At 42.7% G+C, this 22,645-nt stretch overlaps 1 protein-coding gene across 2 annotated transcripts; it reads left to right on the top strand.

Annotated features, from left to right (window-relative positions):
• Positions 1–10,053: 10,053 nt before the first annotated feature.
• On the top strand, positions 10,054–22,309 carry LOC110520269 (vesicle-trafficking protein SEC22a). Of its 2 annotated transcripts, none has more exons than XM_021597452.2 (7): positions 10,054–10,297; positions 11,078–11,292; positions 13,928–14,091; positions 14,403–14,576; positions 17,447–17,565; positions 17,848–17,916; positions 21,507–22,309. In XM_021597452.2, the coding sequence occupies exons 2-7, from the start codon at positions 11,111–11,113 to the stop codon at positions 21,705–21,707; spliced, it is 909 nt and encodes a 302-aa protein (XP_021453127.1). In that variant the 5' UTR covers positions 10,054–10,297; positions 11,078–11,110; the 3' UTR covers positions 21,708–22,309. The 2 variants fall into 2 exon arrangements, with proteins under 2 accessions (XP_021453127.1, XP_036830638.1); XM_036974743.1 differs by lacking the exon at positions 10,054–10,297 and adding an exon at positions 10,896–10,913.
• The last annotated feature ends 336 nt before the right edge of the window (positions 22,310–22,645 follow it).

Raw genomic sequence — 22,645 nt, 5'->3', positions numbered from 1 at the left:
GTAGAAGCACGGTGGCTAGGAAAAACTCCCTAGAAAGGCCAAAACCTAGGAAGAAACCTACAGGTTTCTAGGCTATGTGGGGTGGCCAGTCCTCTTCTGGCTGTGCCGGGTGGAGATTATAATACTCTGTTTCATAAATAAGAAATGCCTGCTAGCCATATAATTTATATAGAAATGTTTAGCAATTGAATCTCTATTGTTCGATCCTAGGTGGGCTGGGAAATTCACTCCTTTTGCAAAGGTCTCTTGTCATGTGGTTTCTCCCTGTCTTGGAGATTTTTTACTAACCTTACCAGGAACCGGAATGCTTATGTTAATTGCATCTTTTTATTGTTTCATGTGTTGAGTATTTTCCATTGCAATGTAAAGTGTGCAATAAGTTTGCCTTTCAAGGGGTTTATCACTGTTTATTCAGAATTAGCTGTTGGTAGGCTAGGTCGGAATTATTTCTGTCATTCATACATTCTCTCTCAAGACTGCCACCAATGATGAAAGGGCATTGAAGTTAATAATGCTTCCTTTTCTTTATGTCAATCACATTACTAGAATATCAGGTCATAATCAACTTGCAGTCTGAACAGTTCAAGTAAACCCAACCATAATGATAACAACAGAACACTGAGCTTTGTTTGACTGAGTCTAATATTTGCCAATGCAAATTACTCCAATCCACTGGGGAGCACATATTTAATAAAAGGTTAAAGGTAAAAGCCCAAACCTGCAGGAGCGGAGGAGCGCGTATCTGAAAATCATTAGCAGACCTGAACCACAGTAATTACAAATATTTACCGGCTCATCAATAATCCATGCATTCCTAAAGGGTGCATGGAGAATCACACAGGTTGCATCCCAAATTGCACCCTATTCCTAGATAGTGCACTACTTTTGACCAGAACCCTATGGGCCCTGATCAAAAACAATGCACCATATAAAAAATAGGATGCCATTTGGGACACATCCACAGCTGGACACAGTTAGTTCATCCGTAATGCTGCGTGTGCTGAATCTTAATGCAGGTCTGCTTCACCTGAGCACTAGCTGGACTTTTAATAATTAGAGCACAAAAACTGTAGCTAGCTAGTTCTCCATGGTGATACTCATATGGCAATTCCATGAATGCAAATAGGAATAGCAGTGATGAGGTGGTGTTTTCCTCTTCTCTGTGAACCTTACCTCCGATCAGTGTGTTAGCAGGTGATGTTATTTTTGAATAAAACAGACAGCAAAGCAAATCAGGGGCAGAAAAATAGGTTAATTCAAAGAGAACAAATCATACGGGGTGGCAGATGAGCATTCTCCCCTGTCCTCAGTGATGCTCTCTCAGTGCTTTTCTTCACAGAACAAAGGAACAGGATGTAGTTTATAACCCAGCCCTAGCCTGTGGTTGACCAATTAGAATTCCTTGCAATAAAACTATCCTATTATTTCAGGTTGGACCAATGAGAACATGCAACCCCATAAGTTCAGGATTGACATTGCTAACAGTTGAACTGAAAACCAACTATTTCCATTGATAATTCCCTATGTTAGTACTCTATTGACTTTTAGTACTTTTGACCTCTCGTCCTCAGCGTTGTGTATTTATCTTCAAAATATTATTAGAAGTGTCACAGTCATAACATTACATACGGCTAATGGAGATCCTACCGTTCCAGGCACACACACACACACACACTGAAAGAGAAAGGGCACTGTGGATTTCCATCAAGTGGGTTCATTCGTTTTATGAGTACCCTCAAGTGCTTTCTCTAAGGAGTGATATTCACCTGCCTATTTCTATTGTCAATTTGCTTGAGTCACTTGCACGATACCTTTTCATTTATGTCTGTTGCCCAAAATATATATGGCAAACAGAACCATTTAGCTCAAGCAGTTGCAAGCAGAATAGGTATACTTTAAAATGATTCAAATTATGGCAATGAATTGAGTCTTTGTAACAGGAGTAAATGATTGACATGAAGACACAGTGGCTCCCCATGGGCCAGAGTTGTACAACCCTGCTGCAATACATAACTTTCTGGGTTACAGTATTTCCTGCACCTGTCGTCATTCCGAAAGGAGGGCCTTCAAATAAAATATATTCTAGACAGAAATAAACATATACAGTACCAGTCAAAAGTTTGGACACACCTTCAGCACTCAATCAAGGGCTTTTCTTTATTTTGACTATTTTCTGCATTGTAGAATAATAGTGAAGACATCAAAACTATGAAATAACGTATGGAATCATGTAGTAACAAAAAAAAGTGTTAAACAAATCAAAATATATTTTATGTTTTAGATTCTTCACAGTACCAGCCTTTGCCTTGATGACAGCTTTGCACACTCTTAGCATTCTCTCAACCAGCTTCATGAGGAATGTTTTTCCAACAGTCTTGAAGGAGTTCCCGCATATGCTGAGCACTTGTTTGTTGCTTTTCCTTCATTCTGTGGTCATACTCATCCCGAACCCTCTCAATTTGATTGAGGTCAGTGATTGTGGAGGCCAGGTCATCTGATGCAGCACTCCATCACTCTCCTTCTTGGTCAAATAGCCTTTACACAGCCTTGATCTCTTCACTATTATTCTACAATGTAGAAAATAGTCAAAATAAAGAAAAACCCTTGAATGAGTAGGTGTGTCCAAACTTTTGACTGGTACTGTATATATATATTATTATAGTTTTTATCTGGCTAATGTTATTGGCTGCATTGTTTGAATGGAAATTTGGCATGTTGGCAGTTATTTTGAAAATTCCCCTAAAACTGTCTGGCTTGGGGCCTCACGAGTGGCGCAGCTGTCTAAGTCACTGCATCGCAGTGCTTGAGGTGTCACTACAGACCTGGGTTTGATCCCAGGCTGTATCACAGCCGGCCGTGACCGGGAGACCAATGAGGCGGCGCACACTTTTCCCAGGCTCGTCTGGGTTAAGGGAGGGTTTGGCCGGCCGGGATTTCCTTGTCCCAATGTGCTCTAGCGGGCCAGGCACCTTCAAGCTGACATCAGTCGCCAACTGGACTGTGTTTCTGCCCCTGAACAAGGCAGTTAACCCACTGTTCCTCATTGTAAGTAAGAATTTGTTCTTAACTGACTTGCCTGGTTAAATAAATAAAAAATGTAGGAAGACAATCAATAATATAATAATACTCATAGCAAAAAAAAATGTGTTTACGATATGTAGAATCTATGAGAATAGAAAGGTTCAGAACGTTTGAAAATATATGGCAAATAGAAAACAACTGGATGGTATTCAGAGATAGATGGGAGGGGTTGAGTGGAGCTGAAGGATGGGACTAAAAACAAACAAAAGATAACTTGTAAACTATACTGTGTCTGTAAATGTATATTTTATGTGTAAGCTGGAAGTAGAAACCTAAGAGGAGTTGTCCATTAGTTTACTCCAATTAGGGGAGGGATGGTAGGGTTAGGGGAAAATTGAGGAAAATACTTTTGGAATCATGTAGTAACCAAAAAAGTGTTCATCAAATCAGAATACATGATTAATACACAGATTATTCAAAGTAGCCACCCTTTGCCTTGATGACAGCTCTGCACACTCTTGGAATTATCTCAACCAGCTTCATGAGGTATGCATTTCAATTAACAGGTGTGCCTTGTTTTAAGTTAATTTGTGGAATGTCTTTCCTTCTTAATGCATTTGAGCCAATCAGTTGTGTTAAGGGATTTTTTTAACCTTTATTTAACTAGGCGAGTCAGTTAAGAACAAATTCTCATTTACAATGACGGCCTACCAAAAGGCAAAAGGCCTCCTGCAGGGATGGAGGCTGGGATTAAAAATAAAATAAATAAAATAAAACTATAGGACAAACACACATCATGACAAGAGAGACAACACAACGCTACATAAAGAGAGACCAAAGATGACAACATAGCATGGCAGCATCACATGACAACACAGCATGGTAGCAACATGACAACAACATGGTAGCAACACAACATGGCAGCAGCATAACATGGTAGCAGCAAAAAGCAGGGTACTAACATTGTTGGGCACAGACAACAGTACAAAGGGCAAGAAGGTAGAGACAACAATACATCACGCAAAGCAGCCATAACTGTCAGTAAGAGTGTCCATGATTGAGTCTTTGAAGGAAGAGATTGAGATAGAACTACCCAGAGTTACCAGCCTAAATAAATGCTTCACAGAGTTCAAGTAACAGAGACATCTCAACATCAACTGTTCAGAGGAGACTGCGTGAATCAGGCCTTCATGATCTATTTCGCTGCAAAGAAACCACTACTAAAGGACACCAATAAGAAGAAGAGACTTGCTTGGCCCAAGAAACATGAACAATAGATAGTAGACCTGTGGAAATCTGTCCTTTGGTCTGATGATTCCAAATTTGCGATTTTTGGTTCCAACCGCCTTGCCTTTGTAAGACGCCAAGTAGGTGATCGGATGATCTCCGCATGTGTGGTTACAACATGAAGAATGGAGGAGGAGGTGTGATGGTGTTGGGGTATTTTGCCTGTGCCACTGTCTGTGATTTATTTAGCATTCAAGGCACACTTAACCAGCATGGCTACCACAGCATTCTGCAGCGATACGCCATCCCATCTGGTTTGTGCTAAGTGAGACTATCATTTTTCAACAGGACAATGACCCAACCAACACACCTCCAGACTGTGTAAGGGCTATTTGACCAAGAAGGAGAGTGATGGAGTGCTGCATCAGATGGCCTGGCCTCCACAAACCCCCGACCTCAACCCAATTGAGATGGTTTGGGATGATTTGGACCGCAGAGTGATGGAAAAGCAACCAACAAATGCTCAGCATACAGTGCCTTGCGAAAGTATTCGGCCCCCTTGAACTTTGCGACCTTTTGCCACATTTCAGGCTTCAAACATAAAGATATAAAACTGTATTTTTTTTGTGAAGAATCAACAACAAGTGGGACACAATCATGAAGTGGAACGACATTTATTGGATATTTCAAACTTTTTTAACAAATCAAAAACTGAAAAATTGGGCGTGCAAAATTATTCAGCCCCTTTACTTTCAGTGCAGCAAACTCTCTCCAGAAGTTCAGTGAGGATCTCTGAATGATCCAATGTTGACCTAAATGACTAATGATGATAAATACAATCCACCTGTGTGTAATCAAGTCTCCGTATAAATGCACCTGCACTGTGATAGTCTCAGAGGTCCGTTAAAAGCGCAGAGAGCATCATGAAGAACAAGGAACACACCAGGCAGGTCCGAGATACTGTTGTGAAGAAGTTTAAAGCCGGATTTGGATACAAAAATATTTCCCAAGCTTTAAACATCCCAAGGAGCACTGTGCAAGCGATAATATTGAAATGGAAGGAGTATCAGACCACTGCAAATCTACCAAGACCTGGCCGTCCCTCTAAACTTTCAGCTCATACAAGGAGAAGACTGATCAGAGATGCAGCCAAGAGGCCCATGATCACTCTGCAGAGATCTACAGCTGAGGTGGGAGACTCTGTCCATAGGACAGCAATCAGTCGTATATTGCACAAATCTGGCCTTTATGGAAGAGTGGCAAGAAGAAAGCCATTTCTTAAAGATATCCATAAAAATTTTATTTAAAGTTTGCCACAAGCCACCTGGGTGACACACCAAACATGTGGAAGAAGGTACTCTGGTCAGATGAAACCAAAATTGAACTTTTTGGCAACAATGCAAAACGTTATGTTTGGCGTAAAAGCAACACAGCTGAACACACCATCCCCACTGTCAAACATGGTGGTGGCAGCATCATGGTTTGGGCCTGCTTTTCTTCAGCAGGGACAGGGAAGATGGTTAAAATTGATGGGAAGATGGATGGAGCCAAATACAGGACCATTCTGGAAGAAAACCTGATGGAGTCTGCAAAAGACCTGAGACTGGGACGGAGATTTGTCTTCCAACAAGACAATGATCCAAAACATAAAGCAAAATCTACAATGGAATGGTTCAAAAATAAACATATCCAGGTGTTAGAATGGCCAAGCCAAAGTCCAGACCTGAATCCAATCGAGAATCTGTGGAAAGAACTGAAAACTGCTGTTCACAATGCTCTCCATCCAACCTCACTGAGCTCGAGCTGTTTTGCAAGGAGGAATGGGAAAACATTTCAGTCTCTCGATGTGCAAAACTGATAGAGACATACCCCAAGCGACTTACAGCTGTAATCGCAGCAAAAGGTGGCGCTACAAAGTATTAACTTAAGGGGGCTGAATAATTTTGCACGCCCAATTTTTCAGTTTTTGATTTGTTAAAAAAGTTTGAAATATCCAATAAATGTCGTTCCACTTCATGATTGTGTCCCACTTGTTGTTGATTCTTCACAAAAAAATACAGTTTTATATCTTTATGTTTGAAGCCTGAAATGTGGCAAAAGGTCGCAAAGTTCAAGGGGGCCGAATACTTTCGCAAGGCACTGTATATACACTGCTCAAAAAAATAAAGGGAACACTTAAACAACACAATGTAACTCAACGTCAATCACACTTCTGTGAAATCAAACTGTTCACTTAGGAAGCAACACTGATTGACAATAAATTTCACATGCTGTTGTGCAAATGGAATAGACAACAGGTGGAAATTATAGGCAATTAGCAAGACACCCCCAATAAAGGAGTGGTTCTGCAGGTGGTGACCACAGACCACTTCTCAGTTCCTATGCTTCCTGGCTGATGTTTTGGTCACTTTTGAATGCTGGCGGTGCTTTCACTCTAGTGGTAGCATGAGACGGAGTCTACAACACACACAAGTGGCTCAGGTAGTGCAGCTCATCCAGGATGGCACATCAATGCGAGATGTGGCAAGAAGGTTTGCTGTGTCTGTCAGCGTAGTGTTCAGAGCATGGAGGCGCTACCAGGAGAAAGGCCAGTACATCAGGAGACGTGGAGGAGGCCGTAGGAGGGCAACAACCCAGCAGCAGGACCGCTACCTCCGCCTTTGTGCAAGGAGGAGCAGGAGGAGCACTGCCAGAGCCCTGCAAAATGACCTCCAGCAGGCCACAAATGTGCATGAGTCTGCTCAAACGGTCAGAAACAGACTCCATGAGGGTGGCATGAGGGCCCGACGTCCACAGGTGGGGGTTGTGCTTACAGCCCAACACCGTGCAGGATGTTTGGCATTTGCCAGAGAACACCAAGATTGGCAAATTCAAATTAGGGTGGGGTGGCATTTCTTTGGGGGGCCGCACAGCCCTCCATGTGCTCGCCAGAGGTAGCCTGACTGCCATTAGGTTCCGAGATGAGATCCTCAGACCCCTTGTGAGGCCATATGCTAGTGCGGTTGGCCCTGGGTTCCTCCTAATGCAAGACAATGCTAGACCTCATGTGGCTGGAGTGTGTCAGCAGTTCCTTCAAGAGGATGGCATTGATGCTATGGACTGGCCCGCCCGGTCCCCAGACCTGAATCCAATTGAGCACATCTGGGACATCATGTCTCGCTCCATCCACCATCGCCACGTTGCACCACAGACTGTCCAGGAGTTGGCGGATGCTTTAGTCCAGGTCTGGGAGGAGATCCCTCAGGAAACCATCCGCCACCTCATCAGGAGCATGCCCAGGCGTTGTAGGGAGGTCATACAGGCACGTGGAGGCCACACACACTACTGAGCCTCATTTTGACTTGTTTTAAGGACATTACATCAAAGTTGGATCAGCCTGTAGTGTGGTTTTCCACTTTAATTTTGAGTGTGACTCCAAATCCAGACCTCCATGGGTTGATACATTTGATTTCCATTGATCATTTGTGTGATTTTGTTGTCAGCACATTCAACTATGTAAAGAAAAAAGTATATTATTTGCAATTATATATATGGGGGATTGTAAATGATTCCGACAATTACATTGTTGGAACCACAATCTATGTGCTAAAATGATGTATGTTTCAACAACTTAATTGGAGCCACCTGTGGTGAATTCAATTGATTGGACATGATTTGGAAAGGCACTCACCTGTCTATATAAGGTCCCACAGTTGACAGTGCATGTCAGAGCAACAACCAAGCATGGAGGTCGAAGGAATTGTCCAAAAAAATGTTTGCAGCATTGAAGGCCTTCATCATTTTTAAATGGATGAAGTTTGTAACCACCAAGACTCTTCCTAGAGCTGGCCGCCCTGACAAACTGAGCAATTGGGGGAGAAGAACCTTTCCGAATGCACTGTAAATACAGTCTACTACATTTTCAGTTTCATAACTGAAAATTTACAATTATTTTTGTAAAACTGACTGACTCATCCTGAAAAACAGAATATTGGGATGCAGATACCCCCTTCTTGTGCCATTGAGTACATTCACATTTTTGAAGTAGTCAACTGGGTGGGACTTCCTATGGGTTAAGGAAGGATCACATAATTCCATCCAGGTCACCAGGAGTGCTCAGCCAATGAATTATACTCGTGAGGGAACATTCCAGAACTGCAGGTGACAGTAAAACACCAACCTTTATACCTGTTCAAACAACACACTCTAATTCAGTGGTTCACAACCAGGGATATAAGGGACCCCTGGGGGTACTTGGCCTATCCACAGGGCGTACTTGATAGGACTCATGAGACCATAGGCTTACTGGTGAAATACACATGAGGAAGTACTTCAGGGCACAGGAGGTTGGTGGCACCTTAATTGTGGATGGTAATGGCTGGAGCAGGATGAATGGAATTGTATCAAATACATCAAACACATGGTTTGATGCCGTTCCATTAGCTAGGTTCCAGCCATTATTATGAGCCATCCTCCCTTCAGCAGCCTCCACTGCTTCAGGGTTGCTTCGGGCAGAGCATAATTCAGTTGGTGGTACAGTAACCGAAAAAGGTTGGGAACCACTGCTCTATGTGACAGTGTGCACACTTTCAGTTTGTTTGCCAACTCATAGAAGAAGAAATTGACTATTTCAAAATCAAGATGGCGCTGCCATGCTCTCACAGATGCCATAATGTGACAGATACAATTTTGTGATGTCTATCTAAACTCTGTCTGGTAAACACAGACAGTTTATATCCTGTGTGTACAGTAGTTAGCTAGCTTTCCAATGGATGTAACTGGAACGGACCACGCTTGGTGGGAAGATGGCGGAAGTGGATGCAGAGTTCGAATCAAACAGTGTGTCGAGCAAATTTGGTGAAGACGAAGGTTCTGAATGGACAACAGTAGTATCAAAAACTGGAACATAAAGGAAATTGTCTAAAATTGGAGTGGAGCATACGTGTGTGAATGCTAATGAATCGTTTGTTGGGATGCGTTTGTTGAGTAAGGATGTATTACATTGTATTTCATTCATTGTATTTCTGAAGAACAGAGGAAGATTTCAGTGGGTCTCAAAAGGATCCGGACAACTGAAGTGTGTGTTTTGAACTTCGGGGGTAGAGCACCCGTCACAGGAGTCATCTCAGGGGTGATGACGGATATTCAGGTTGAATACCTGAAGAGAATTCCTGGTGTGGTTGGTGCCCAGCAATTGACCAACTGGGTGAATGGCGAACAAGACGAAAGTCTGTTGGTCCTGTTGTTTTTTTGATGTCGAGCAAATACCTACGCAAGTGTTTCTTGGTTTTATAAGATCCGCCATAAGAGGTTTCATCCCCAAACCCCTGCATTGTATGAATTGTAAAGGATTTGGCCATGTTTAAAGTGTGTGCAGACGAACAGAATATACTGAAGAACGGTGTGTAGAAGGACGACTGTGTTGCAATTGTGGTGGGGATCATGAGTTCCTGGAGTGACCTTTAAGGGTGTAGGAGATTGAGGTTGCAAAAGTTAGAGCGCTCAATCGAATCTCCTATGGAGGCGATTAAAAGAATTGAGAAAATTGAGTGATGCTAGTGAAGATATGGTAGTGGATACTCCACAGCCTTTGGTAAATGTTTGCTTCCAGACAAAAGATACTCTGTGTGTTAAAACGTTGGAATTTGTTACATTCATTGCCACAGTTATAAATTGTACAGTACAAGTCTCAAAGAAGTCTAAGAAACTGGACATTATTGTGGCTGTGGCAGAAACGTTTTGGGGACTTAATAAGGATTTTACTTCTGAAGACTTATAAGGGGTACTGGCACCGGAAGACCCGCCCTCCCATGTTCCCCTTGAGCCTGTGTAAGCATCAGGTCAAATCAGTAAAAAAAAATAACAGAAAAGTTGTTCGATTTTTTTTTAGTTAGTTCGTTTTTTTTTGTTCTGTTTCCATCCCGCATAGTAGGTGGCGGGTGCACATACAATTGTGTGATTGCCAATACACCATAGAAGAAGAATGGATGTAGCTATAAAAATGAAACGTGCCCAGTGATGGTACGGTAGCAGCAACTTCGCAGCGGTGCATTGACGCGTGTCTTTTCAGGTTAGCTTGCAAAAATAACAATTCATGTCCATGTGTTTTGAAGGCCATGCTTGACCATGTTAGTTTTGCTTTTCCTAGCTAGCGTCCTACAGCAGTAGCCATGTGCATTAACTAGCTGGTAACTTTAGTTAGCTAATTGACAGCAGGTAGGAGAGCGCAAAGGGCTTGTTTGAGGAATTAACGTTAACTAACTAGCCAGATAACTTTAGCAAGGTGGCGCCTTTGTTTCTGAAGTTATGCGACATAGATATAGCTAGATTTTGCAATACTTTTGCAATGCTTTTAAAAGCTCCGACTATTGAATATGCGATGTAAATTAAGCTAAACCGCTAACTAGCACAATCTTTAATTGCGCCACCTTCAAAAGTTTACCCAGCATTATCCTGCTGCAAAAGGTAACTAGCTACTTGTCCAGTGTTGCTGAGCTAGCAATGCCCAGACAATCGCTTATGCGTGGACCATATCATGGCAAACTGACAAATGTTTCAGGCTCACTCAAGACACATATACCCTGTTAATAACTAGCTTGCTAGCGAGCGTCTAGACGGTGTGGTGGGCACACAGTTGTCGTTAGTACTAGCAGTTCATCAAGGTGCTATCCAAGGTGCTATCCAAGGTACTGAACCGTGGCAGTCTAGATTAGATGGTAGTATTGATATGCTGCCAGGCTGATCTGGCAATTTTAGTTCAAATTGATCAGATTTAGTTAAATTTTATCAGAATGCTCATGACTTCACAATCCTCATGCCCTTGAATCTATGAACATGCTCTGTTTTGAAGGTGTCAGTCCGGAGTGCGTATAGAGCAGTAAAGATGTCCATGGTCCTGTTTGCCTTGGTGATGAGGAGTACGGATGGTCTACCCCTGTCTGCCACCACAGACTATGAGCAGGACGAAGGCCTACAGGAAACCAAGAAGCAGATCAAAACTCTGTCTGAGAAACTCTCCACGTTCCCAAGCCGCTGCTCTCTGAAGACAGGAAAGTTCAATATCCAGTAAGTTTGGCTTAACTGTGAATCATAGTGGTATTATCCAATATTTTATATTAACTCTTGTAGACTTTGATATTTTCACCACCCAAAGTTGCTAGCAGTTCTCTATAACCGCTCAGACTGCATCCGAAGCAGTGTCCTCTGAACATGTGCAGACCAGCTGGCTAGAGTTTTTATGGATGTATTCAACATCTATCCCAGTCTGTCCCTACTTGCTTCAAGCTGTCCACCATTGTTCCTGTGCCCAAGAAAGCAAAAGTAATTTTGTTCAGTTACCATCGCCCTGTAGGTCTCACTTCACTCATGAAATGCTTTGAGAGTTAAGGAACATGACTTCCAACTTAACCTACACCCTAGGCCCACTACAATTTGCGTAACGCCCCAAAAGATACAGATGACGCAATCGCAGTCACACTGCCCAATCCCATCTGGACATAAGGAATATCTATGTATAATTATAATAATGCTGTTTTTTGACTACAGCTCAGCCTTCAACACTATAGTGCCCTCCAAGCTCATCACTAAGCTCAGGCCCTGGGTCTGAACCCATCTCTGTGCAACGGATTCCTAATGGGCTGACCCCAGGTGGTGAAGGTGGGCAACACCTCCACTATGCCGATCCTCAACACATGGTGCCCCCACAAGGGTGCGTTCTCAGCCCCCTCCTGTACTCCCTGTTTACCCATGACTGTGTCCACATGTCTCTAACTCAATCAAGTTTGAAGACGACACAACATTGATAGGTCTTATTACCAACAATGACAAGACAGGGTGGAGGTGAGGGCTCTGGCAGAGTGTTGCCAGAAAACAAAAAAACACCCTCCCTCAGTCAACAAGACGAAGGAGCCTATCGTGGACTTCAGGAGACAGCCGAGAGAGCACGCCCCCATCCACATCGACGGGGCCACAGTGGCGAGGTTGAAACGCTTCAAGTTCCTCGACGTGCACATCACTCACAAACTGAAATGATCCATTCACAATGTGTTGAAGGCGCAACAGTGCTTCTTCAACCTCAGGAGGCTGAAGAAATGTGTCTTGTCCCTTAACCTTCACAAATTTCTACAGATGCACCATCGCGAGCATCCTGTTGTGCTGTATCACATTCGTATATGGCAATTGCGCCATCCACAACTGCAGGGCTCTCCAGAGGGTGGTGCTGTAAGCCCAACGCATCACCGAGGGCACACTGCCTGCCCTCCAGGACATCTACAGCACCTGGTGTCACAGGAAGGTCAAGAAGCTCAAGGACCTCCGCCACCCGGCATGTTGACCCCGCTACCATCTAGAAGACGCAGAGAGTACAGCTGGGACCGAGAGACTGAAAAAAACTGTTTAGATCTCCAGGCCATCAGACTTAAATAGTCACCACTAGCTGGCCTCTGCCCAGTACCCTGCCCTGAACTTAGCCACTATTCCTTGCCAGGAACCACCCGGTACTCTACCCTGCACCTTAGACTGCTGCCCTATGTGTACAGTCATTCGACACTGGTCACTTTAATGTTGACATACTCTTTTACCCACCATATGTATATTCTGTATTGTGGTCTAGGCTTATCCTATATAACTACTGCTGTAAACACCTTCTATTCATTTACTGTCCATTTACCGTCATATTCTGGACTGATATGGCTAATTATATTTCTTAATTCCTTCATTGACATTTTTGAGATTTGTGTGTGTTGGGTATTACTGCACTGTTATAAAACATGAGCATTTCTCTGCACTTGCAAAAACCTACAATGTCTACGGGACCAATAATATTTGATAGTATAATTTTGCTTTGAATGGTGGTGTTATCACTCTGTCCTCATTTTATAAAATGCTTAGAGATCATCTGTTTACATGGAAATGGGTTATTAGCTAATTGGTCCCATTAAGACAGCAGATATTGGCTTGAATAAAAAGGAGTGTATACACACACATCCCTCTCTCCAGCAGCAGGGTTGGTTGGCCATACACTCTACAGTCTGAAGCCTCATTTGATATCTCAAGGTCCTTTAATCAAGACTCAACGTTGGCCTTGACACTGAAGGAACGTAACTGAGGACGTGCCAGACAGCATTTAAATCACTGGTTAATTTAATGGAAAGATTTAAAGATCCTTTTGGGCAATGCCTAACTCGGATGTATTGGACCTTTAAGGGGTTCTGCTCTGGGTGGGTGGGGCCTTTAGTCAGCCCCTGCCTGGAACTCTCCTAATTATTCATCATAAGCACAGAGAGAGGGGGGGGGGCTCGCTGTTCCCACTTCCCCCTCTCTTTTAAATGCATGTTGGGTGAGTGTTTCTTTCTGAAGTTATTTAGTGGTAAACATACTGGCATCGCTCTGCTCTATAATGCAGTCACACAACAAGCCTTCAAGCCACCTGATGTTGATTAGATTTTCTGTTTTATTGATTAATTTTTTGGAAACACGTCTGTGGGGAGGTTTCTTTTTTTTTTGTTAGGCTATATCTTAGATCATTCTCCAAACAGATGGTATGATGCCAGTGTTTGTTACAGACATTAATTGAATTTGGTCTTGAAGGTCATCACATGCAGGGACATTTCTTAGTTTTTCTGATTTGGTTGGTGTACTTAGATACTGTACTTCCCACTGTTCAGCACTGCAATTGCAGTAGATGATGGTTGTGTGTTAGTTTCACCAGTTCTCTGGGAATAGGATATCTGGTGGTGTGTACGGAGAACTGTCCCAACGCCATGGCCTTCTGTTTCCTGGAAGAGCTGCAGAACGAGGTTCTCCAAAGGTGCGACGGCTTTCTCATCCGCAACGCTGTGAGGCCTTACTCCTTCAGAGAGTTTGGTGAGTCTCTCCTCTGTTTTCCCTAGCCTGGTCCCATGTTTGTTGGTCCTGTAACCAACTCATATGGTCGGTATCGCATGACAACATATGTGACCCCGGCTATGTTTTCTCTACAAATGCATATTTTGCCTTACTGTCAAATCAAACCGTGTTTCCCTGTTTTATTTTTTTTAAACAACTTTCAAATTAAAACCCTGTTGTACCTCTAATTACTATTATACTAATCCTGTAACGACAGATGATGCTATGACCTTCCTTTCTAGCGTGGGTTGTATTTTTAATACCCTTTTTTTTAAAACTGGCACTTCCAGACGACTTCCTCCAGGATACGAAGCAGCGCTACAATAACTCCTGCTCTCTGACCTCTAAGATCAACCTGGCTGACATGCAGTCAGAGCTCAAGATGATACCGACATACCAGCTGTCCTCTGAGGACCTACGGTTCGGCTTCTCACGCCGCAAGGTCTTCCAGTACAAGAGCATAAGTAAGTTCCACACATGCACACACCGGGGTTTCCGTTAGGTAATAGCTGGCTTTTGGCTGGAATTATTTTTTTGAAAAGCTGATGAATAATATTGGTGCTGGCCAATTGTCCGGGATAAAACAATTCCCGTTGCGACATGCTTTTTAGCCTATTCAATGATTGACATGCCAGTCGACGTAAATACATTTGACTGGGCGTGCTGATCGGTCTATAGGTTAAATTGCATGATTTAGTTGAATTAAATTGGCACGTACAGTATATTCATTATGCATCTTAACACACGCATACAGATGCAGAGCATTGGAAATTTGAGATCTAGAAAGAGGCCAGAGTTCCCGAGTTGGATGACAATTGAAGTACATTTTTACAAGTCTCTCCCCCCCAGTTGTCTTGAATGCTCGAAGTCAGATCTTTCCGAGTTCAAAATAACTGAACGCAGCAACTGAAGGCAGGCTTAATCGGGGTCACACCACTTTGTAATGAGCTGGAGGCAGTATGTATTTAGACATACTTCATTGTTTGAAACCTGAATGTTTAAATACATAATGAGGCATGTCAAAGTAGCCTATTGGTCTCTTTCTAAATTTTATAATGGATATTTGTATCTGTCAAACTGTTTTCCCTCTAATTGCATTATGGAACAAACATTACTGCATGGCCTACTGCCTTGTGTGCATTGCTGCACTTATGTGAATAAATAAGTTTATCAACATTTTAAGCTATATGCTCTGATCTGTTGCATCACTCATTGCTTTTTAAAATGTTTATTTTAATGTGACCTAGGCCTACTTCTTTCACAACTGTCCCAGTGTTTGGCTAGGCCTACTTCTTTCACAACTGTCCCAGTGTTTGGCTAGGCCTACTTCTTTCACAACTGTCCCAGTGTTTGGCTAGGCCTACTTCTTTCACAACTGTCCCAGTGTTTGGCTAGGCCTACTTCTTTCACAACTGTCCCAGTGTTTGGCTAGTGACTTGTTGGCTGAGGCCTTTTTCAATCAAAGCACCTAGCTGCCTTTGATGCTTTTAAGCACTGTAAAATATGTTACCACAGCTCCTCTCTCTCCCTCAAGAACCACTGCTTTCCTATTCACCTTCCTATTGCTCACTGTGGATATGGGAAGAGTAGGGGGATTGATAATCACATTGTTTTAACGCTGTAGTTAAGATTCCACATTTTGGGATTGAATCAGTGGTTTCTTTTCAGATGTTGGGAGAATTCTAAGATTGCGCATGATGGTGTAGTGCAGGGCTATTCAACTGGAGGCCCGAGGGCTAGATCTCACCCTTTCATCAATTTAGTCCTGTCCCTTGTGACAGACTGGCTGATTTGATACCTTGTCATCTTAAAGGCTTGAAAGAGGAACAAACATTTATTTTTCAGTAAGTCCGCAGTTTTAAAAATAAATGAAGTACTTTCATAAAGTAAACGCACATGGCTGATGGCTAAAACAAAATGTTTTTTCAACACATTCAGGAAACACAGCACCTGTGTCGATTAGCCATTCCCACCAATTAGGCAATACAACTGGTAATGTTTGGAGGTGACAGTGCAGTTAATGGATTAAATGAATGCTGAGTTGATGCAGAAAAGAAATGGCATTGCATCACAATGAATACTTTGAATCAATTTAAAAAATGTACATTTATTCCATAGTGAACATGAATTAAAAACAATTCTGACCTATTGTCAAAATGGCAAGTGCTACAAGGCCTATTAGTGTGGTTTCTGGCTATTTTTCTAGCGCTAATTTGGTATGTTTAAAATAAATAAATAAAAGTAATTCACTGACTTTGGCTCTTTCAATGGTTTGGACTATAAGCTATTATGACCCCATGCATGAGCACTACGACTCCAAATTTCAGTCTGAAGGAAGTATGTTCCAGGAACACATACTGTACACGTCTTCTGTTTCTCTCTGCTGCAACATGTTCAAATGTAACGCTATAACCTAATGACCGGGGGAAATGAATTCAAAGCAGCCTTCAGACTGACATTTGGAATTGGGTTACTTGATTGCCATCTATTTGTTATTTATAACTTTTATTGAGAGGATGGCAAGGTCAGCTTCAAACATGTTTCTTAAAACAGAGAATCAAATAAATAGCTTGCTGGTCCATGTTTTCACTCTGTTAGAGGAGGAAGCATTTTGTTTTCAGAGGATTTTAAAACTACCTGATTACTGTAATCAACATTTTAAGTGCTTTGTATGGCATTTGTTTTTGATATTTCTGAAGACCACATTCAGCAACCCTGGCATCCAGTAGTCCCATTGGATAACATGTCCTAATAAGCTAAGAAACCCCTGTTCAGACTCCTGATTACCCCAAACACATTCGTATGAGACTTATTAACTAATTTAGCTTTAGTGTTACCGCCCATTAATTCTGTTTGTCCGCATCACTTTGAGGCCATTCTAGAGTGAGCTCAGCATCCCACAATGCTAAGCTGTGGTGAAGCAACATGAGGAATATAGCAGGGGCAGAGATGCCTCTTTTTCCTTAGATGGTGTGGTTTCTAGTTTTGCTGTTGGTTGTCTTTTTGTTGGTGTCTGTCCCCTCCAGCAATTAACTTTTTGAATGTGACTCTCATAACAAATATAGTCGAGTAGCCCTGGTGTAGTGCTTTACCATTTATTTTTCACCTATTCTCAGAACCCGTAAACTAATCCTCTATGTAGCTATTTTTAATATTGATATGATGACTACTTCACACCAAACCCTAAGTCAGTGAAGTCTCTGGCAGGGAGTGTGTATTGTGATGTCCTTCAGGACAGGATGTGGCTGTTTATCAGAGCTTCTTAATGCATCTATGGCTCATTGGCCAGCAGGTCATTACTGCTGATTCTTTAGTTCCCTTCCTCTCCTCCCAGCTCCCAGCCAGCAGTTTGAGCCGGTGTCTCTACCTGGCATCATCTCCTGTGTGCTAAGCATCTTCTGTGGAGGCCTCAATCTACTCCAAGGGTTTCATGCCGTAGAGGGCTTTATGCAGGTACAGTAAGACCGGAGAGATGCATTGCATTTTATTTCATTCTATGGGTATGACAAAAGTCAACACCTGTAAGTATAATATGTAAAACCAAGCCTTCATAGGAATCATTTAAACACCTCTTAGTTGGAGGTGAGCTTACGCAGTTCAGCAGCTATTTTTGTCCAGTGCCTTTGTTAGCTTATTGTTTCTGGTTTCACCAAGCCTACCTGCTGCTAAACATTCATTTACCTCAATCTATACTTCTCCCTTCTCTACCTCCTTACCTGTCCTGTGCATCTGCAGAGTTACAACGACGAAGACTTTAATGACATGATTTCCTTTTTCCTGGGCACAGCAGCTGGTTTGTATCAGGTAAGTGATGCTAGTATGAGTAAGAGCTGCTTGCCTCTGCCTGGCTGACACTGCCGAGTGACTAACAACCCTGCACTTTACATCACAGAATGATTTACGTCACAACTCTGTGTACAGAGGGGGGTGTTAGACCATGTGCATTTGGGAAATATTCAGACACCTTCCCTCTCCACATTATGTTACAGCCTTATTCTAAAATGTATGAAATAAGTAAGTTCCGCATCAATCTATGCTACCCCATAATGATAACATGAAAACAGGTTTTGCAAATGTATTAAAAGTAAAAAATAAAATTTAAAAAAAGACTCCAAATTGAGCTCAGGTGCATCCTGTTTCCATTTATCATCCTTGATTCTACAGCTTGATTGGAATTTACCCTTTGGTAAATTCAATTGATTCTACATGATTTGGAAAGGCACTCATATATAATTAGTCCCACAGTTGTCAGAGCAGAAACCAAGCCGTGAGGTTGAAGGAATTGTCTGCAGAGCTCAGACAATATTATGTTTAGGCACAGATCTGGGGAAGGGTAACAAAATATTTCTGCAGCATTGAAGGTCCCCAAGAACGGGGGCTTCTATCATTCTTAAATGGAAGAAGTTTGGAACTCTCAAGACTCTTCCTACAGTTGGTTGACTGGCCAAACTGCGCAATGAGGGAAGAAGGGCTTTGGTCAGAGGTGACCACGGTCACTCTGACAGAGCTCCAGAGTTCCTCTGTAGAGATGGCTGTCCTTCTGGAAGGTTCTCCCATCTTTGCAGCACTCCACCAATTAGTCCTTTATGGGAAAGTGGCCAGATGGAAGCCATTCCTTAGTAATGGGCACATGAAACCCCACTTGGAGTTTGTGGAAATGCACCTAAAGGACTCTCAGACCATGAGAAACAAGATTCTCTGGTCTGATGAAACCAAGATTGAAGTCTTTGGCCTGAATGCCAAGCGTCATGTCTGGAGGAAACCTGGCACCATCCCTACAGTGATGCATGGTGGTAGCAGCATCGTGGTGTGAAGATGGTTTTTCAGCTGCAAACACTTGGAGACTAGTCGGGATCGAGGCAAAGTACAGATCCTTGATGAACACCTGCTCCAGAGCACTCAGGACCTCACTGGGGTGATGGTTCACCTTCCAACAGGACAACGACCTTAAGCACACAGCCAAGACAACGCAGGAGTGGCTTCGGGACAAGTGTCTGAATATCCTTGAGTGGCCCAGCTATAACCCGATCAAACATCTCTGGAGAGACCTGAAAATAGCTGTGCAGCGATACTCCCCATCCAACCTGACAGAGCTTGAGAGGATCTGCAGAGAAGAATGGGAGAAACTCCCCAAATAAAGCTGTGCCAAGTTTGTAGTGTCATACCCAAGAAGGCTGTAATCGCTGCCAAAGGGCTTTCAACAAGGTACTGAGTAAAGAGTCTGCATACTTATGTAAATGTAATATTGCAAACATTTCTAAACCTGTTTTTAGGGATGCACAATATATCGGAATCGGACGATATTAGCTAAAAATGCCAACATCTGGTATCGACCGATGTCAAAGCTGACGTGCATATCTATATAACATACGTATGTGACTTAATGACGCCACGAAAAATGTGGCACTATATGTGCAACACAGCATTCCTAAACTAGCCCACAATGTATGCTGTGTGGATCGAGCAGTCAACAGAGTAACAAGTACGAAATCCATTGAAGCCAAGAAAATGGAATTCATTGCCCTTGACAATCAACCGTTCGCCTATTGAAATTGAACTTCAGTTCATGAAAATAAATAGCTAGTTAGCTTGGGCAACAGGTTTAAGTTGCTAACCTTATAAGCAGCCAGCTAGCTTCATCTGGCTAGTGAGACTCGACTGCACCGGGTTATGGTTTGTGAAGCTAGCCACAGTAAGGATTAGGCACAATAGTGGCATTTGCCGTTTGCCTTCAAAATAAGTGTTGACAGTAATACAAATGGCCATAAGTATGGCATAATTCTACTAACGGCAAAATACACTTGTGGCTAGCTTCACATAGATGGGTCTGACTTCCATTAATCAAATAAGAACAGTCTTATAAATTAGGGTTATTTTTAGATGACACCTAGCTATAGTTAGCTAGCTACTGAATTAAACTGAACAAAACAGCACAGCAAGAATGTGGGAGAGAAAGATAATCCATTTTTGGAATAAGCCTGTAATGTCAAAGGGTCTGAATAATTCCCAAATTCACTGTATATGCAAAAGTATGTGGACACCCCTTCAAATGAGTGGATTAGGCTATTTTAGCCACAGGTTGCTGACAGATGTATAAAATTGAGCACACAGCCATGCTATCTCCATACACTAACATTGGCAGTAGAATGGCCTTACTGAAGTGCCCAGAGACTTTCAATGTGGCACTGTCATTGGATGCAACCTTTCCAACAAGTCAGTTTGTCAAATTTCTACCCTGCTAGTGCTGCCCCGGACAACTGTAAGTGCTGTTATTGGGAAGTGGAAATGTCTAGGAGCAACAACGGCTCAGCTGCGAAGTGGTAGGCCACACAAGCTCTCAGAAAGGGACCGATGAAGCACAGTGCGTAAAAAATGCTGTCCTCAGTTGCAACACTTACTACCGAGTTCCAAACTGCCTCTGGAAGCAACGTCAGCACAATAGCTGTTTGTTGGGAGCTTAATGAAATGGGTTTCCATTGCTGAGCAGCCACACCATGTGCAATGCCAAGTGACTGCTGGAGTGGTGTAAAGCTCGTCGCCATTGGATGCTGGAGCAGTGGAAACACCTTCTCTGGAGTGATTAATCATGTTTCACCATCTTGCAGTCTGATGGATGAATCTGGGTTTGGCGGATGCCAGGAGAACCGCTACCTTACCCAATGCGTAGTGCCAATGGCCTGGGGCTGTTTCTCATGGTTCGGGCAACGCCACTTAGTTCCAGTGACGGGAAATCTTAACACTACCGCATGCAATGACATTCTAGATTCTGTGTTTCCAAATTTGTCAACAGTTTTGGGGAAGGCCCTTTCCAGTTTCAGCATGAGTGACCCCGTGTACAAAGCGAGGTCCATACAGAAATGGTTTGTCGACTGACCTCAACCACATCGAACACCTTTTGGATGAATTGGAATGCTGACTGCGAGCCAGGCCTAGTTGCCCAACATCAGTGCCCGCACTCACTAATGCTCTTGTGGTTGAATGGAAGCAAGTCACCGCAGTAATGTACCAACATCTAGTGGGTGCCTTCCCAGAAGAGTGGAGGCTGTAATAGCAGCAAATGGGGCACCAACTCCACATTAATGTCCATGATTTTGGAATGTGATGTTCGACTAGCAGGTGTCCACATACTTTTGGTTGTGTAGTCTAGCTACTATTTTCACATTGTACTCAAGTGTCCTTGGGTACATTGAAAAATATGTATTTGTTTTAAATGGAGCCCATGGCTTTTTTTGATTTCTCGTAGCGGATTGACGCGTGCACTAAATTGGGGCATCCTGATTTTAAAATCATTGATCGTTACTTGCTTGGTTTGAAAGCAAAAAGATTGGCTTTCTGCAAGGAATCTTAATTTTCAATACAATGCAGTAGCTCTAGTCTGACCTTTCTCTCTGCAGTTTTACCTGTTTGCTTACTTCTCTGTGAGGAGGAACAGTAAGTCATTCCTGGCCTTCGCCCTGATCTGTCTGTCCAACATCTGCCTGTTTGAACTGAGGAACGTGTGGCAGATCCTCTTCCACGTGACTGTAGCGGCCTTCATGACACTACAGATCAGACTGAGGCAGCTGCAGAGCAAATCTCCGGACTACAACGTCTGACAAACCACAACCACGAGACTTACAACCAAACAACAAGAGTGGGGTGGGGGAGATACTAAAACAAACCAACTTTGTCTGAAAGATACTTACCGCCAACAGCAAAACTAGAAACCACTACAATGTCTAAGGAAAAGAGGTATCTCTGCCTTTATCTTCCTTCCATTGCTTCTCCACCACAGCTCAGGTTTGATGGATGCTGAGCTCACTCGAGTGACCTCCAAAGTGATGCAGACCAATAGGATTAATGGGTGGTGCCGCTACAGCTAAATTATTAGTTAATTGGCTAATAACAATCATGAATGTCTTTGGTGGAATTAACAGGATTCTGAACAGGGGTTTCTGTCTTAGACTATTAGGACATGTTAGTAAATTGGACTACTGGAGACCAGGGTTTCTTAATGTGGTCCTCTTTTTGCCATGTGTACTGCATGTCCAGTGAGGGTTAGGCCAGTACTCAACTGTCATTCTCTGAATCCCTGACATCCCATACGTGTCTCACATGTTTAGACCATTTTTGTAGTTCAATTTTTTGTTGTTGACATGGCTAGTAAATATTTGTATTGATTATGAATTTACTTTTGAATAAATGATGTGCATGATTATGGTCTACTTTTATTTTGGCCAGTGATTAAGGCATGCAATTATGAACACTTACTAAGCCTGTACTTTTTGTTGCAGGCATCAGTCATATGCTATTGCTTGATAGCAGAGTTGGGTATGGCATATGTTTAAACAAGTGGTGCTATCCCACTGTCAGCATTGTCCTCATCTTGTCAACTGACAGACCCCTGGTGCAGAGGTGGTAACAGCAGCCACTGCTGGAAATGATTGAATTTACCTGTGAGCCCTCACCAACCCCATATTTGAGGGTATTAGTTAATTTACTGATGAGTTAAGGAATTGTGCAATGAGTGTTATGGTTTTTATTTTGGGTGTAT

The sequence above is a fragment of the Oncorhynchus mykiss genome, chromosome 3 (genome assembly GCF_013265735.2).
Source record: "Oncorhynchus mykiss isolate Arlee chromosome 3, USDA_OmykA_1.1, whole genome shotgun sequence".
NCBI classification, from domain to species: domain Eukaryota; kingdom Metazoa; phylum Chordata; class Actinopteri; order Salmoniformes; family Salmonidae; genus Oncorhynchus; species Oncorhynchus mykiss.
Note: the sequence above shows the minus strand (reverse complement) of the source record. Positions and strands in the feature narration are given on the sequence as shown.

Excerpts from the sequence above, each read along its gene's own strand:
- LOC110520269 (XM_021597452.2), top strand. The coding sequence starts at position 11,111 with ATGTCCATGGTCCTGTTTGCCTTGGTGATGAGGAGTACGGATGGTCTA. Across the intron at positions 11,293-13,927 it reads ACAGGAAAGTTCAATATCCA|TTTCACCAGTTCTCTGGGAA; the intron begins GTAAGTTTGGCT and ends GTTGTGTGTTAG. Across the intron at positions 14,092-14,402 it reads TTACTCCTTCAGAGAGTTTG|ACGACTTCCTCCAGGATACG; the intron begins GTGAGTCTCTCC and ends TGGCACTTCCAG.